This window comes from Sceloporus undulatus, chromosome 2, assembly GCF_019175285.1.
Source record: "Sceloporus undulatus isolate JIND9_A2432 ecotype Alabama chromosome 2, SceUnd_v1.1, whole genome shotgun sequence".
Lineage (NCBI taxonomy): Eukaryota > Metazoa > Chordata > Lepidosauria > Squamata > Phrynosomatidae > Sceloporus > Sceloporus undulatus.
The window spans coordinates 155,926,255-155,942,633 of NC_056523.1; the positions used below are offsets into that span (position 1 = coordinate 155,926,255).

The 16,379-nt window shown below is 41.5% G+C and overlaps 1 protein-coding gene across 2 annotated transcripts in view; it reads left to right on the forward strand.

The window, feature by feature from the left end:
- PRKCA (protein kinase C alpha) overlaps positions 1-16,379 on the forward strand; it is a 285,172-nt gene that overhangs the window by 4,127 nt on the left and 264,666 nt on the right. For both annotated transcript variants that reach the window (XM_042455224.1, XM_042455225.1), the window contains exon 2: positions 6,720-6,751. In XM_042455224.1, the coding sequence (XP_042311158.1) occupies positions 6,720-6,751 (32 nt within the window). The remainder of the gene's footprint in view (positions 1-6,719; positions 6,752-16,379) is intronic.

The window sequence follows — 16,379 nt, forward strand, 5'->3', positions numbered from 1 at the left end:
GTCCCACAGAGAGAGAGAGCAAGCTTCCATGCACTCCCAGAACAGGGATCTTTGGCGTTGTCACTCTGGGCCGGGATGGTTTAAGTGCTGGTCCCTTTTTCTTTCCCCGCTCCTCCCAGCACACCATTCCCATTCAGCCTGTATGCAATTGCTCATGTCTGTGGTGGGATATTTTTGCCAGCCAACATACCCTGCTGTCCCACAGAGAGAGCTTTCATGCACTCCATCGACTTCTCCCAGAACAGAGATCTTTGGTGTTGTTACTCTAGAGATAGAGAGAGAATGAGAGAGAGTGCCTGGGATAGCTGAGCACTGGACTCTTTTTCTTGCTCTCCTCCAGCACACCAACCCATTCAGACACCCCTTCTTCCACTGACCAGATATGAAAAACGATAGCTCTTTCTGTGCCCCCGTGCAGAGGATTGTGTAGTGGGAACTTGGTCTGTATGAACCCCACTAAATGGGTCCCTGTGGGTTTCACAACCCACCCTCTGCTGTCCTTTCCAAAGATGAGAGCTCCTTGGCAGTGGCATCACCAGGCTTGGTAACATCTGGTGTGGGGGGGGGGGGGGGGCGGCGGGGGGGGGGGGCAGTGGCAGCCTGTTGCTCTCCTGCTGCTTTGCTCACCTGGCACCCTTGCTGCCATCTTGGCTCCCTCCCTGGGAAGACAGCCAGGCCATGGTGTGGTCACCCCTCTACCACAGCGAGAGGAGGGCCCCACCGGGTGTCACCCTTCCTCTGGGGTGTCACCTGGTGTGGGCTGCACTCCCTGCACCTGCTCAAGGATGCCACTGCTCCCTGGGACATCACCCATTTCAGTGACATCAGGCTTTTCCAACTGGGTACTCACATGCTGGATCTGATGGATTCAGCTCTTGTTGCCCTTAGCTAGTGAGACCATTGCTCTTGCCACCTGGATGATGGATATTATAGTCCAGTAGACCTGGAATACACATGAGTGCATTTGGACGATGCTCCTAGAGAAAGAACAACTATAATGCCTCTTACCTTAGTCAGCAAGCACAGGCCTCAGATTAAGAGAATTGCGCCAACTTTACCCCAGTGTGGAAGCTGTTGTGGACCTTATTTGACCTACTGGCTCTACAGAGCTGAGTGGAAATGTCAGAGGCAAAGAATATTCAGAGTGGGTTTTCCAGTTCCTTCCTCTGAAATGTAGCCTTAGAGTAACTGGTATTCACTGGTGATCTGTCCAGGTACTACCCAGGGATCACCTTGCTTAGCATGCAGTATCATACAGAATCTGGTGCCTTTAGGGTACTTAGGCCCAGTCTGGGTGGCCTACTGAGTGCCAAAAATGTCAAAGAAATCAAAACAAGTCTGGGGAGTAGTCAGAAATCTACTCCTGCTTTTGAAACATTGATATATTTTGATGTTAAACAGTGCAGCCTCTCAGCTTTCCCTCAATTTTTGAATTATATTTCTTGAAAGCTTCCAGGAGAGATAATCCATCTTTTTTTGCCAGAAGAAGGATGGTTGAGATGTCTGTGTCAGGGCTGCAGAAACAGCACTGAGTACCAGGGTTACACTGCTGGCACTGCACTCTTTCCTACACCAGTGTAAACACCAGTGTACACACACACACACACACACACACACACACACACACTTCCTCTCTGCACCCCTGCCTTACACTGACTTCACTTCAGCAAGCCCCAGGGGAAAGGAAGACAAAGCTTTTTCTAGCATTAGTTTTCCGTCCCCCTGAGATGTGTTGGATTGCAATTCCCATCATCCTAATCTGGTGGATCTGATAGGGAGTTGTAACCCAACACATTTAGAAGGCAAATGGTTGCAGAAGGCTGCTTCACATTGTGTGACAGGTACACTACTTCTTCCCTCTTCTTTTTAGCCATCATATGTGCAAGAGCTGTGCCCTCTGTTGCATTGTCTTCCTATTTAGCCATTCAATTAACTTCATTTGAGTCTAGAAATTGCTGAACCATAGGAAGGGTTTGTCTCCTACCAGCCTGCCTATGAATTGATGATGGCATGTAAGCAACTTCTTCCTAAATTGGAGCTACACTCTATAACATCCCCCCCCAGTCTTCTTTACTGCAGAAGCTCCTGAAAAAGAGTTTTGTGGTCTCCAATGAGAAATCATTATAAAGTCTCCAGCAGGTAGCCTTTATTTCCCTTGCAGCCCATCTCAGCCCTTTGCCCTGTTGAATAGCATGTTCTTAACTCATTAATTTCCATTGCATACCTTGGAAACTGTATGTAGACTTCAAGTAGTGTGCTCTGTGGAGGATCTGTGCCTTGCTATTCATTCCAGATGTTGGTGGATTGCTGCTCCCATGAATACAAGCTAGCATAGTCAGTGGAAAGATGGTGGGAATTTCTCCCCATCAGCATCGAACAGACTGTATTTTGCCCGGTAACACATCTTTTCAGTTTCATTGTCCCCATGACCCATAAATAGATCTCCTGATACTCTCATTTTACTTAAACATAGTTAAAAGAGAATTCTGTTCAGAATTTGGATCAGATCAGACCAGGAACAGTGCTGGAAAAAATAAAATCTTTCTCTGTACCGTTTTTCCATTACAAACCACTTGTTTCCATTGGGCAAAAGCTGAGATTTGTTCTCTCTCTCTCTCTCTGTGTGTGTGTGTGTGTGTGAGAGAGAGAGAGAGAGAGAGAGAATTAAAAAAAACACCCCCAGTGATCTTCTTAGTATTACCACTGCTTCAACCACTTCAGAATCCTTTAAGTAAAGGTAGCAATTGGTCCAATAATGGATCTCCTGCTTCATTCTGTAGTTTCGCTCTAACTTAATCAGCCTACAGTTGGTTTGTGTTGAACATCAGCTTCATTTGATGTTCTCTCTCAGTACAGTTGTGCTTTCCAAGAAGTGTCAGCACTTTTGTAATATTTAGAGTGTGTACTTGCTTCTTTTTGATAGTCTGAATTATGCTGGTCATAGATTCATATTGCTCTTCCCTCGCAATTCCTTTTTGCATTTTGATTATTCTGTTCAGTAGGGATGATGTTTATGTGCTTTCTCTTAAGCCTTGATTCTGTAACCATATCACATATTTAAGTTGTGTGTGTATGTTTTTGCATGTTGCCCTTTTTTCTACAACAGCCAATGCGGTTTGCCTTCTTTTGTAACTGAAGGTGCAAATATACAGGCGACATGTTCTTTAAATAACTGTATCTTAAGTTGTCTAGCAAGGGGTAGTTTGGGGGTGTTGTTTCTTCTTCAAGACATCTAGTTGAACCTCTTCATGGTTTGACTTTGATATTTCCTTTCTTGTGTTTCCTGCAGCTGCCTCTGGAGGGCAGGGGGACATGGAAATACTTTGCAGGTGACACATTTTAGATGTGCAAGCTTAGGGTGGAAAATTCTTCCTATTGCAAATTAGGAATAATAAGGGGCCAGTAATAAGTAATACTTGGAAACCAGAAGAGATTCAGTACAGTAATACTGTTTTCTGGATAGTATATTGGCATTTTTTACCAGCTGATGCACATGCTGTCTGTTGTCCTCCCCCCCCCCCCCTTTTTTTATCTCTGTGTACATACATATACCCAAGTAGGGTTCATTGTATGAACTGTGGGTTGGATCTAGATAAAGTTAATTGGACTCCATAGAAGTCAGTGGGTCAAATTGTTCAGCATTTAAAGCATTCTAAATTAAACTAACTTAATTTGGGTTTAGCCCTGTGTACACACTAGCCCTGTGTGTTCATCTGGCTGGGCGAAAACATGCATTCATGCCTGGCTTACCAGGAAAAGTTTGCTTTCGTATCCCTTCCTTTTATTTGCATGCTATGACTTGTTTGCCCAAGAGCCTGCATCTAAACTGAATACCCAGCTATTCTCATTGTATCAACAACCTTAGAATGGAGCACTGCTGAAAGTTCTGTTCACACTTACATATATCAAATCCTGTTGAATGAAGTTGGATTTTATGAGCATTGGGTACATTTTGTGTTCAGAGCATGGAAGACAATACTAATACATTATTTGTATTCAGGTTTGCTTGGAGTGTATCCACACTGCTGAAATAAAGCAGTTTGATACTATTTTAAATGCCGTGACTCTGCAGAATCCTGGGATGTGTAGCTTGATGAGGCACTAGAGTTCTCTGATAGATTTTGCAAAATATCATACCAAACTACAAATCCTAGGATCCCACAGGTTGAAGCCATGACATTTAAAGTGGTGTCAAATTGCTCTATTTCTTCAGTGTGGATTAGTCTTGTATTCTGTTTTAGGGATACAGTGTCTCTTACTGTTGAAGCCTGCTTTTATCTGTGCAGAGGTAAAGCCTATTAAGTTCAGCAGAACTGACTTACAGGTGAATAGGTGTAGAATAGTAGTCTTAGTCAATGGTATGAACAGTCTTGAGAGATGTCCCATATTGACGTGGGTAAGGCTTGGACAGAGAAAAATGTAAAAGATGTAGCTTGTCTCATTTAATAAATTTAGATTTTAAAAAAAATGCTTACTGAAGTTATTTTTAAAAATCCAGGACTTCTGGATGTATTCCTATAGACTTGTACATAAAAATAAGACATGTGTGTCTATATGTAAGAAGTCTTCACTTGACTTTGGAAGAATAATTTTGTACTGTTTTATGGACTTCTCGAGACTATTATTTGCAACTAAATTTGAGTAGTGTAAACTAGATGGTATTTCAGTATAAACATGTAAAAAGTCACAACAACCTAAGGGCCTAGCTACATGGGTGATTTACCCCAAATCCCTCCCAGGCTCACTGCATCATATTTACACGACACAGGGCCAGACTCCTGAATCTGATGCAGTCTGTCTTTACAATGCCTGCACTCGATTCAGGACTTCCTACTCCTAACCTGCATTTAAATAACTTTTTGCTGTGAGTTTTTGACTCACAGTGATAACGGTGGCTGTCTTTTTACTCATGGTCTCTGCAAGTTGCTTGAGACCACCACTTTGGGTGCACGTCTTTCTGAGGTCAGAACAAGGTCCCATCATTGATAGAATGACTGGACACCTCATACTGACCTAAGCAGTGGTGCCAGGCAAGAAATTGAATTGTTGTTCACTGGCTAAAAATTGGCCAGAAAAGGGAGCAAGTAAAGGGCAAATTCAGGGGGAATTTGGGGCCAGAATACTTCAGGGGCAGCCTGGAGTGTACTGGCAAGTGTAGACCCAACGTAAGAGAGGGGAGAAAATGAAGCAAGTATTTGTATCTTTTTAAAACAGTGAGCATTTCAATGGAAGGCTTATAATAAAAAATTGAGAAAAGAACGTGGATTTGATTGCCACCCTCCTTGCTTCAGTTCACTGCTTAAGTACTGTTTCCACTGTAGAAAATAATCAGCTTAATATTTGTATTTGCCATAGCAGATTCTTGCAAAGGCAACCACAAAGCATTCGTCAGCAGGTACAAAAACTCTTTGTATGCTCAAGTATAAATCCAGCTTGGCTGCATGTAGGGAAAGGGGACAGTGGCAAATACTGACCATCAGGTATTCAGACTCACCAATCAGAAATGTCCTTGTCTTTGCCATGCAGGTGGTTGGCTCCATCACCACCTAACATCCTCCAGTGACAGTTCTATACTTTGGACTTAAAACAAGAAAGATAACTTGACCATTCTGTAGTGAAGTCAGTCTTCCCTGGCCTAGATAATGATTTTTAGGGCAAGGATCAAGATTTGCATCTTTCTGGATTCTATTACATTCCACCCCACTCCTATAACTGTGTAAAGCGATCCTCCCCAGCATACCATCTTTACTAAGGACTGAAACAACATGCAGGCATCTGACTAACATCTCCAGATGCTTTTCTCCTGTTTGGTTTGTAATATCATGCCCGATGAAGAAGCCCATGGAGCTTCAAAAGCTTGCAACAAGTATATTGTGCATTTCCATTGGCCAATAAAGGTATCACTGATGGATTTGTGTAGATATGTGTTATATTCTGAGACATGGATATCACTCCATTCTGTATCTGAAGACATGGGTTTATAGCCACGAAAGCTCATGGTAAAATAATAATAATAATAATAATAATAATAATAATAATAATAATAAAAACAGTCTTAAGGGTACTGCCACATTCCTTCTTCCCCACTTCCTCCTTTTTATGCTTCAGGAGACTAGCATGACTACTTTGTAGAAAATGATGGGAATTGTAGCTGTGTACATCTGGAGGATCCCAGGCTGAGCAGGATTGACATAAATTGTTTGATGGACAGTGTCTACCCAGAATCCTAATTAATGGTCACAAATATGAATTGTTACGTTGTGAATATAATGTTCTGTTCTGCTTTTTTGAGTTTTCAAGAGATTTCCCCATAGAAAATGTTCATTACAGCCAATTTCTTCACCACCTCTCTGCTTTAGTGGAATTTCAGAAAATGTGACAAACTAAAAAAGAGTAAGGGTATTTGTAAAAAATTTCAGTAGCAACGTACCTATTTGTCAAATTGTCAAGCGTACAACAGAAAAAAACAAATTGCATAATTATCTAATATTTACCTATGGTTCACAACTGATTATAAATTTTAAAGGAACTGAAAGAGATGGAGAAAAGGCTGTTGCAATCTGGGGGAAAACGATCCTGGTTTCAGCTAAGAAATATGTGGACAAAACAAATGGTTTTGCTTTGACAGTAAGTCATATAATCATATTACAGTTTGATACTATTTTAATGTCAAAATGGTTCTCTAAATCCTCCCCCTTCTTTTTTTTTTCTCTTTGCAGGGGATTTGGGAAACAAGGATTTCAGTGCCAAGGTAAATAACAAATACTTTAATAATGGCTTCCATTTCTCTTTTAATCATTAAATCCAGGTAATGTTTGAAAGATATCTGAAGAAGGAATTAAGCATCCAGGAAGAAAAGAGTATTGAATATTCTAGAAGAATGTGTGTTGTTTAATCATTTATTATCTTATGAACTGTGAATCACACACTGGAGAATTTCATTTCGGCAGAGTTTCCTAAAATTAAATGTCATGTAATCTGCATATAGAGCACTCTTTAATTTTTCATGAAAAGAATCTTTGTGGTTTATTTTGGTAGAGAACATTTTTCTTTTTGGGAGCTGCTCTCTCTGTGTGGGTGTTCTGAAAAGTGGATTCACTCTCTACTGGGCTTCCTTTAATGCTCTAATCTCTCTCTTTCTCCCCTTTTATAATCTATATGGGAATGCATTCAGATGAACCTTTGGTCTTTATTTTAAGCTGTTTATGTTGCTGTATGGAGTGAAATACAGCAAAACCCTTTATGAATGAATTTGAGTTTAATATAAATTGTTTACAGTAGACATTTTAAATGTTTGCCTTGGGAAGGAAAATAACTCCTTTTGTTTCTGTGAATTGCATTTTTGGCTGCAATATGAACTGTAGCTTCAGTCAAAAGATGGACTAAACAGAAATGTAGTATGCATCTTGAATGTGAACACACAGAACTGCTTTGCAGACTTTGGGTCCTTGTCCTGTCAGCAATTTGCTACAGGACCTGTGTAGCCTACTTTGTATTCTTTTACCTGGAAATGCCTGAGACTAATGGAGCTTTATGTGTGTAAAGGTCTACTACTCTTCTCTGATCGTGTCTGTATTTTCATCACTATGTCACTATGTCACGTATTCCACATGAACTGATGTGTTTCAGCTTCTGCAGAATAGCTGTGGCATACCATTAGTAGCTATTAGAAAGCAACCTTATAACTATCAATTATATTGTTTGTTAGCTATGTTAGTTATATTTTCCTGCCATGGAAATTGATTTTACCAAATGGTTGAATGATTGCAGCATTTGGCCTGTTCATTTCATATTCTTGTTGGGCAGCTGGAAAATTTTGGAGCTGATGGGTGGCAGCTGCAGATTTGGGGGAAAGATCCTGTTGTCTTTTGATAACACTAGTGTGAACCCTGGTTAGCACATTCACATGAGTGAGGGAAGCATGTTGGAGTTTGAACTATGAGCTGGATAGTTTTAATTTTGAATGTTGAGAAGATGATGAAATGGGAAGTAGTGTTAAAACTCTCCTTCTTGGACTTCACAAATAGTAATGTTTAGGGAACGGCAAACCTCTTCTGAAGAAACTTGCCCATAAAACCCCATAAGTTTGCCTTAGGTTTGCCATAAGCCGGAAACGATTTGAAGGCACACAACAACAACAAAGACCGCAAAAGTTGAAGGAGGTACTTGCACCTGTATTAACTATTTTAATGATGGTATATTTTGGTGACTGAGTATTGAAGCTGAGATGTCCGCAATTCAAATGGAACCTTAGCCATACACCTTGTCGAAACATTTACTGAATCCACATTTACTGAATCCACTGCAAAATGGGGATAATAATCCTGATCTCCCTACTAATGCTATGTGGTTTTATGTTGAAAATAAATATTAATGTTTTTCAAAGATTAAACTCACACCACAGATTCAAAATAAAAGTATTTATTATTATTGTTGTTGTTGTTGTTGATGTTGTTAATTGAAGTTTATTTATAAAGTCCTGTAAAATTTACACAGTGCTGTACATAGTAAACAATTAAGTTAAGAATAAAAACCTGCCAGGGGCGTACATTCTAAGAGCAAACAAATAAAAGATTAATACATATATTAAAAATAGGAAACAGAACACGTTAAAATACATTAACCACCAATCACGTTGTAACTCGGAACGCTTCCCTAAACAGAGTTGTCTTCAATTCAGCCTTAAAGAAGTGGTGGTCTGTACTTGTGCAGGAAGGAGGTTCCAAGAAGGATGGGAATACAGGAGAAGGGACAGATCCAAGTGGGTGAGGTGGAAATCCTGGGTTGAGATAGCAGGCCTTGATTACTAGATCGTAATGTGTTATGTTTTAACCCTCTGGTGAGGGGAAACTAGCAACTAACAGAAAGGTAAGGGGAAACTAGCACTGACAAGTAGGAAGGGGCCAATTCGTGAAGGCTTTAAAAGTGAATAACAAAAGTTTATAGTGAATTTTGGAAGGAAGGGGGAGCCAGTGAAGTGAAGACAACAAAGGGGTAATATGATCAAAATGACGGGCAGACAAGACCATTTGACCAGCTGAATGTGACAGAGGTTAAGGGACGGAGGTGGAAGAAAGGAAGCCCTGTCAGCAGACGATTACAATAATCCAGGTGAGACACCACCAGCTTGTGAACCAGTAACTTGGCAGTTGATGCAAAATGAAATGGTCTACTTTTCACAATATTATAAAGAAAGAATCTGCATGCTTTGGCTGTGGCCTGGATCTGGAGAATAAATGACAGTTAAGATTAACGAATAAAAACAAAACTATGGGCTTCCTACCCGGGTTGAATATAGATATTGTCAACTAAAATGGAAAATGAATATTGCAAGGTTGGCTTAGAAAGGAAGACAAGTAGCTTGGTCTTTGCCATATAAGCTTCAGACAGTGGCGATGCATCCAGTCAGAGACTTCCGAGAGACAAGATGATACTTGCTGTTCAGCAGCCAGAGAAAGTTCTGGCATTGAAAGATACAGTTGGGTGTCGTCAGTGTAAAGATAGTATTAAAAGCCAAAGGAGCTAATAAGATTACCTAAGGATAAAGTGTAGAGGGAAGATAATAGAGGACCCAGAATGGGACCCTGCAGAACTCCAACAGATATCGGAATGGGGGTCAATGCCTGGCCTCCTGCTATTTTTTGTATTTATACCCTGCTCCTCAAAAACGCTCTCAGAGGGTCTTACAAATTGGTAATTAGACAGTTCCCTGCCTTCAGGTGCACAATCTAAAGAATCTGTATAGATAGCCCTGTGTGCTTTGTGGCATCTTACAGAGCAGTATCACACTTGAGACTTTCCAGGTAACATCAGATGTGATTGTGTGCCTATCAACCTCTCTTCACAGCTGCCCCCAAACACAGAACCACCCCCATCATTGCAGAATCAATATACTGTATGAGGGAGGTGTCATATGTTTGGCAGCACACTTATAGAAACCCAAGCAATGTTTGTGAAAACCAAACTACAAACCAGAGGGTTAAAACAAAACCAGACCAAATAGCACAGTTGCCTTCTGCTTTGGGTAGTGCTTTGATAGTCTGTTCTTAATGCTGTTGGCATGGATTTGCTTTTCCTCAAGATTTTCTATGGCCTGTAGCATTTAGCTTGAAAGTTTGTAAGGAGAGAAATACTACATCTTAATTGCTAGGTTTGGATGCAATGGTAGGGCCGAGCAGACAGGCGGGAAAATGTCACCCCTGTTTGCTCCGTAGCATTTCCGAGCAACCAAATGGCAAAGCACCGCTGCACAGCTAAATAGGAGGTGCCTAGAGGAGCTCCTTTTTGCGACGTCGTAAGAGCTGTGTCACATCCTTTACGATGCTGCTTCCTGGAAGAGACATGTGGGCGCTCAGGTGGTGCTGGTTGGTGTGCGGTCCCGAGCCCTACTATCACCACTAGAACACTGCTTCCTAGTGGTCTGTACCGGCCCGTAATCTGCTAAAGAGCGGGAATACAGTAGAATTGATATATCGGCATACTCTCTAATATCACACTTAGATGATAAATCTTCAAACATTCAGATAGCGAGACTGCCTTTAGATGTATTACTTTTTCATTAACTTTGAGATGTTAGGGATGTGCATGTGCAAATCTTAAGAGAACAGGAGTTTAAAATGCAGGCGATTTGGTTTCTCTTATGTGTTGTTGATGACTGATGGAGCCTGAATATGTATGAAGATGTTCTGGCAGTTGTGCATGCTGGGCAAGGGGTTAGAGTCTGTGTAGGCAATTAGAAGGCAATTCAGGGACAAGGAATGATAAGTGTCTTGGCTTGGATTCCAGATTCCTCTGAGCAGAATTCTACTCATGGGATGCTTCGTCTGTTAGAAAGGGAGGGGTGTGCTAGTATTGTTTTTCCATGTATCCAGAGAACTGTGGAACTGTCTGGTGGAAGGAGACTGCAGGAGAAAGGAAAACTCAGCAAAATTTCTGTCCCACTTCTCTCAGCCATAGGAGCTTCTACTGGAATTCAGAGGCTGAATAGACCAGCCTTGGAGTGGAGTGGAGTGGAGTGGGGGCTTGGCATCCTCATGCTGGCCATCAGAACACTGCCCTTACACCACCCCCACACTGCCTGCCTGACAAAATGGCAGGCGGCATCATGCTGCATCTTTGGTGCAGCTCTTACACGCGCTACGTCGAAGAAGTGGTGAAAAGGGAAAGGGCGCCCTTTCTGTGGTGCAAAAGGAGCTGCTTTTTGTGGCTCTTTTTTTGCATTGCGGAATGCCATGTTGGGGCTGCAGTGTGTAGACTGCAAGCTGCCCCTTAGGGATGGTATGTTCAGCCCCACAGTCTCTTCTGTAAATAGAAAGAGTCTATTGTTATTGGAAGGGCAATTCTGGAACCAAGCCCTTTAATGTAAATGTTTTTTGAAATAATTGAGTCTCTCCTCCACCCCCCCTACCCCCCGTCCCAGTTTATAAAATGGCAATATGTGCAAGTACAGTGTAAGTCTTACCTTTAAGCATGAGTCTGATTTTGTTTTAGTTTAAGAAAATTGAGGTCACCCTATAAGGTAAGTTTGTATGAAAGAAACTTTGCATTGACTCCTCGGAGTGACACTTCCTGAAAAAATGATACTTACAGTAGAGTCTTGATTATCCGACATAAATGGGCAAGCTGATAGTCGGATAGCTGAAAATGTCAGATAATCCGGAGGGTCCAAGAAAAGTCTTGAAATCACCATGAATTGCAAACTCACCCTGCTCCCTGCCACTGCCGCCACACTTGGGGCTGTGTTTTGGGGCAAGGCTTCACTCGCCCTTCTCTCCTTGCCCGTCATGGCCGCCATGTTTGGGGGCATGTTTGGGGGTATGGAAATGCCTACAGGCACACCCCCAAGCAGCCGCGACGTTGGATAATCTGGAATGTGGGATGACTGAAGGATGGATAATTGAGACTCTACTATATATGCTTCTGTGGTGATGAGAAAGGCAGCTTAAATTCAGTGGATTGCAAAACCATGCTTCACTGTGAGATTATTTAAGGGGTTTTTTGGAAGGGGGGTAGAAGAAAAAAAGATTTCTGCTGTTGTAAAGCTGTCTGATTTCATGAGTTTCCTCCACCTAATGATTCCTACTGGATTGGTTTTACTTGGGGATGTCACTGCCCAATTGTAAAAATATTTATTTCCTGGTAACATTTGCCATATACACTCAAGTATAAGTTGGTCTCATGTATAAATCGAGGGCAGGTTATGGGTTTTAATAAGGAGATAGTTCCTTTTTTAAATTAAGAGTTAAAGTACAGTGGTACCCCGGGATACGAATGCGCCGCCTTACGAAATTTCCGGGTTACGAAAAAAATCCATTGAAAAAAACTGTTCCGGGTTACGAAGGTTATTTCGGGTTACGAAAAATTTTTTGGTGCTTTTCGGCGCTTTTTTCGCACGAAATCGCGGCTTTCGCTATTAGCGCCTATGGCTTTTTCGGCTTACGAAGATTTTCGGGTTAAGAACGCGGCGGCGGAACGAATTAAATTCGTAACCCGGGGTACCACTGTACAGCACTTATATTGACCTGTGGATAAATCAACTCTGTTTTGTGGGGTCAATTTTTAGAATAAAATTACTAGACTTATATATGAGTATATGCAGTACACATGGTTGCTGGCCTAGTGAGATCAGTGTGAGATGAAGAAAAGGGTTGAGAAAAGATCATTGACTTGTAAAGTGAAGCAAAATCATTTTTAGTAATTACAAAGGTCTTCAGTATGTTCAAAGCATTTTGTGTACTCTGTTTTACTAATCCTCATGGTAGGATAGAGTCCATATTGTGATTATCATCATATTGCAGATGGGCAGAGAGACAGTAAAGCAGGAAGAGAGATGGAGTTCATGGCTGTGGTGAGATTTCAACTGAGATTTCAACAGCTCTCACTTAACCCACTAAGGGTTAAAGCAGACTGACATGAAGGAGTGGCCTCTGGCCACTCCCTCTGCAATTGGCTTGCAATCGGCTGGGGACCACGGCAACCAGATGGTCCGTTCTGAAAGTGAGCTGCTGCCACTGTCCAAAATGGGCTGCTGGTAGAAGTGGTTTTTCCCCACTCCTTTTTCTGGCAGCTTTGGGCTGCCTTTGATGGCCTTAGAGTGACTGCTGACCACTTCAGGGGCATGTGTAATCACTTCAGGGGTGACATGGCCAGAAGCCGCTCCTTTTGGCCTGTCTGTTTTAGGCCTCTGTCAGTGGTTCCCAATTTTGATCCTCCAGAAGTTTTGGACTTCCATAATTCCTGACTGTTGGCCAGGTTGGCTGAGGCTTCTGGGATCTGAAGTCCAAAACAAATGGAGGTCCAAAACTGGGAAGCACTGTACAAGATACCAGCTGTGCATGATATATGATTGGTAATCAGTGCAATTTTGACAGAACAAATTAATTGTTCTCTTTTACTTTGCCCTTTGGTGAATGATGTCCATAGTATCTCATAACAGAAAAATACATAATACAGTAATACATAACATGATTTAAAGACAATTGATTAACAGTAACAGGGTACAGGAGAAGCATTTAACTATGTATAGAAACAACCTTTCAGTTGGCCAGAACAGCTCACATTAATAAATTCAGTTCTACAGCCCACTATTATTTCATACTAAGTCCTTCAAAAATCAATGTATTTTATCTGATACTAAACGTTGCAAACAACATCAATCTGTAAACAAGAGCACACCCCTCCTAGGCCAGGCCAGAAGGGCCAGATAGAGAAGCAGGGAACCAAGACTTGCAGGGCATGCACTCCAGTAGTCTCTGAAACATGGTGAAGAATTGTGTGGCTTTCCAGATGCTGTTGTGTTATAGCTCCCCTTCTTCACTATTGACAGTGCTAGGTAGGGTGGATGGGACTTGTAGTCCAGCTGCATCTGGAGGATCACATATTCTTCACTTCCCACCCATGGGAATTTCAGTAAGAGGAGTAGCCTCTGTGTAGCTGACATCAGGTTGGTCCAAATGGAATGACAGAAGCAGAGTTGTTGTTGTTTTAAAGTTGATTTCAACATCTGGGAGTCAAGCTTTCTGTATACTTTATACATACCTATCTTGTTAAAGCACTCAAATTATTTGACTCCTGAGCACGAGGATAGGTTGCTTGGAAAGAAGCCAAACTCTGTCTTGTTAAAACCTAAATTCAGTCCTGGCTAATAGGAACTGCCAAAGATGGGGATAGTTAGATGGGTGGCAATGATCATAAATGCTTCCTTGAAGGAGAGTGATGTTCCTGTTATTAAACTAGGCCAAAGTATTACCATTGTTAAAATTGTCTTTACTCCACTGCTTTAAACAGTTCTCAACCAGTTACCTTTTTTTTTTTTTTGAGTCAGGCATTTGTGTAGGTGGTAGAAACTGAGCACTCCAGACTTTATTAGTGTACATCTTGATATTTGGATCCTTTGCTATCTGCATCTAGGTCCACTTATGGAGTTGAAACAGCTTTGATTAAACTGTGAATAATATGTGCTGGGAACTAGAAATGGGTTTCTATTGATTCTGCTGAACTTTTCAACAGTGTTCAGTACCTTCAGTACCATGGTAACCTTCTGGGACATATGGTTGCTAAAGGGCAGGGAAATAACGTGCTGTATTGGTTCTAGTGAATTGGGGTATTGTTCAGTCCTTTGGCTGTTGGCTGTTTGTTCCCCATGCTTTTTAATACTTACATGAAGCCACTGATAGTGATCATTCAGGATTTGGGGACTAGACACCATCTCTACATTGGGCATCGTCTATACACTGATGATGCCCAGTTCTGTCTCTTCTTTTCAGTAAATGCCAGGGAAGGCCAAATGGTTGTTTTGGCACAATGGTGGATAGCATGTGGTTGAATAAGTTAAAGCTTAGTTGAGAGAAGACCAGGTGTGCCATTGTCAAGCTTTGGCTGATACATTAGTTCTACCCTTTCCTGGGAAAGATGGATCTAGCCCTCCTGGAACATGTCTTCATCATTTCCATATTAGATCACTAGAGTGAACGCTATGTGGGGTTGCCCTTGGCAATGCCAGCACCCAGATTCTTCCTGGTGTATGTTTTCCAGATGTTATTACACTGGTCTTACATTGCCTCTATTTGGCTTCCAGTTTATTTCTAGGCCCAGTTCAGGGTGCTTAATCTTACAGAAAAAGCCAAAATGTCATAGACACAGAGTATCTGGAAGACTTGCTCCTCCCCTATCAAGCTATCCACAATTTATAATTATATTCTGAGGCTGAGCAAAAGAGCTGATTTGATGGGAGTGTAAGTCAGGGCCTCAGTTATGAAACACTTCCTGAAAAACTAGCTCTGTCTGTTACAATTTATAGGTGGACATCAACTTTTTTGTTTTGGTTGGCTTTCAGTAATTTTTAATTGTGGTACTGAAGTTCTTCCTTCATCTCATTCAGTTTTTAAAGCTCTGCCTCTTAATTTTCTTTTGGATTGATTTGAATCTAGGATTTCCTTTTTGTATTATAGCTACGCAAACATAGCCTCTTGAAATTCTCTGCCCAGTTTGTGGAAGGGATCATGGGGGGGGGGGAGGAGAAATTCTCCATCTGTTTTTCAAAGATGGGGCTCAATATTAAAAAGTGTAACTTCTTAAGGGATTATTGCTGTTGTTGCAAGCAGCCACAATGGCAGCTTGGGCTCCATTTAGTATCCTCTACAATGACTTCTACACAGTCTCATTGTAGAAAGTAGTCATTAAAAATGATGGAAAATTTTGCCAATGGGCCCCCTGCTTTTAAGGAAGTAAGAATAAGGGCAATCTCCGACTGTTTTTAAAGAAGTGTCATCTGAAAATTTTTGGCTCAGCAGTAGTTGTCATTCCTCTGGCCTCACAATTTTCCCATCTAAATGTTACATTTTAGGGTGGTCTAAATAGATTTTGGTTTAGATAGATTTTGTCTTAATCACAGTGACAACTATAATACATCTTTGTCTATGTAAGCTCTGTAGAAAATAGGAGGAGGGGCACTGTTATGTCCAGCTCCAAGGTCTAGCTGTGCCAAAAACTTTCTCTAATTTCACAAAAGTTTGATTTCTCTCTGAAAGAGGTTTCATTTTTCTGCCCAGTTCTACCTTTTTGAATTTATTTTTTGGTATTTAAAGCTTACTCTAACATTGCATTTGTTTTGCTTTCCTCTCTGCCGCATATCCCTTCATCATTCTGCTGCTTTCCTGTCTGCCCACTCTTCCTGATTTGAAAAAGCCTCTGAGAGGATGACATTTCCCCTTGGGCCTAATTTATACTGTATGTATCTGCCCGAGGACTGAGGTCTGCAGGAATGCGATCTTCTGTATCCCACCACTGGAAGCCATACACTATGGGAGGATATGAGGAAGAATCTTTTCTGCTGTGGCAACTCAATTGTAGAATGCTCTCCCATGTCCCTGGGGTATGCT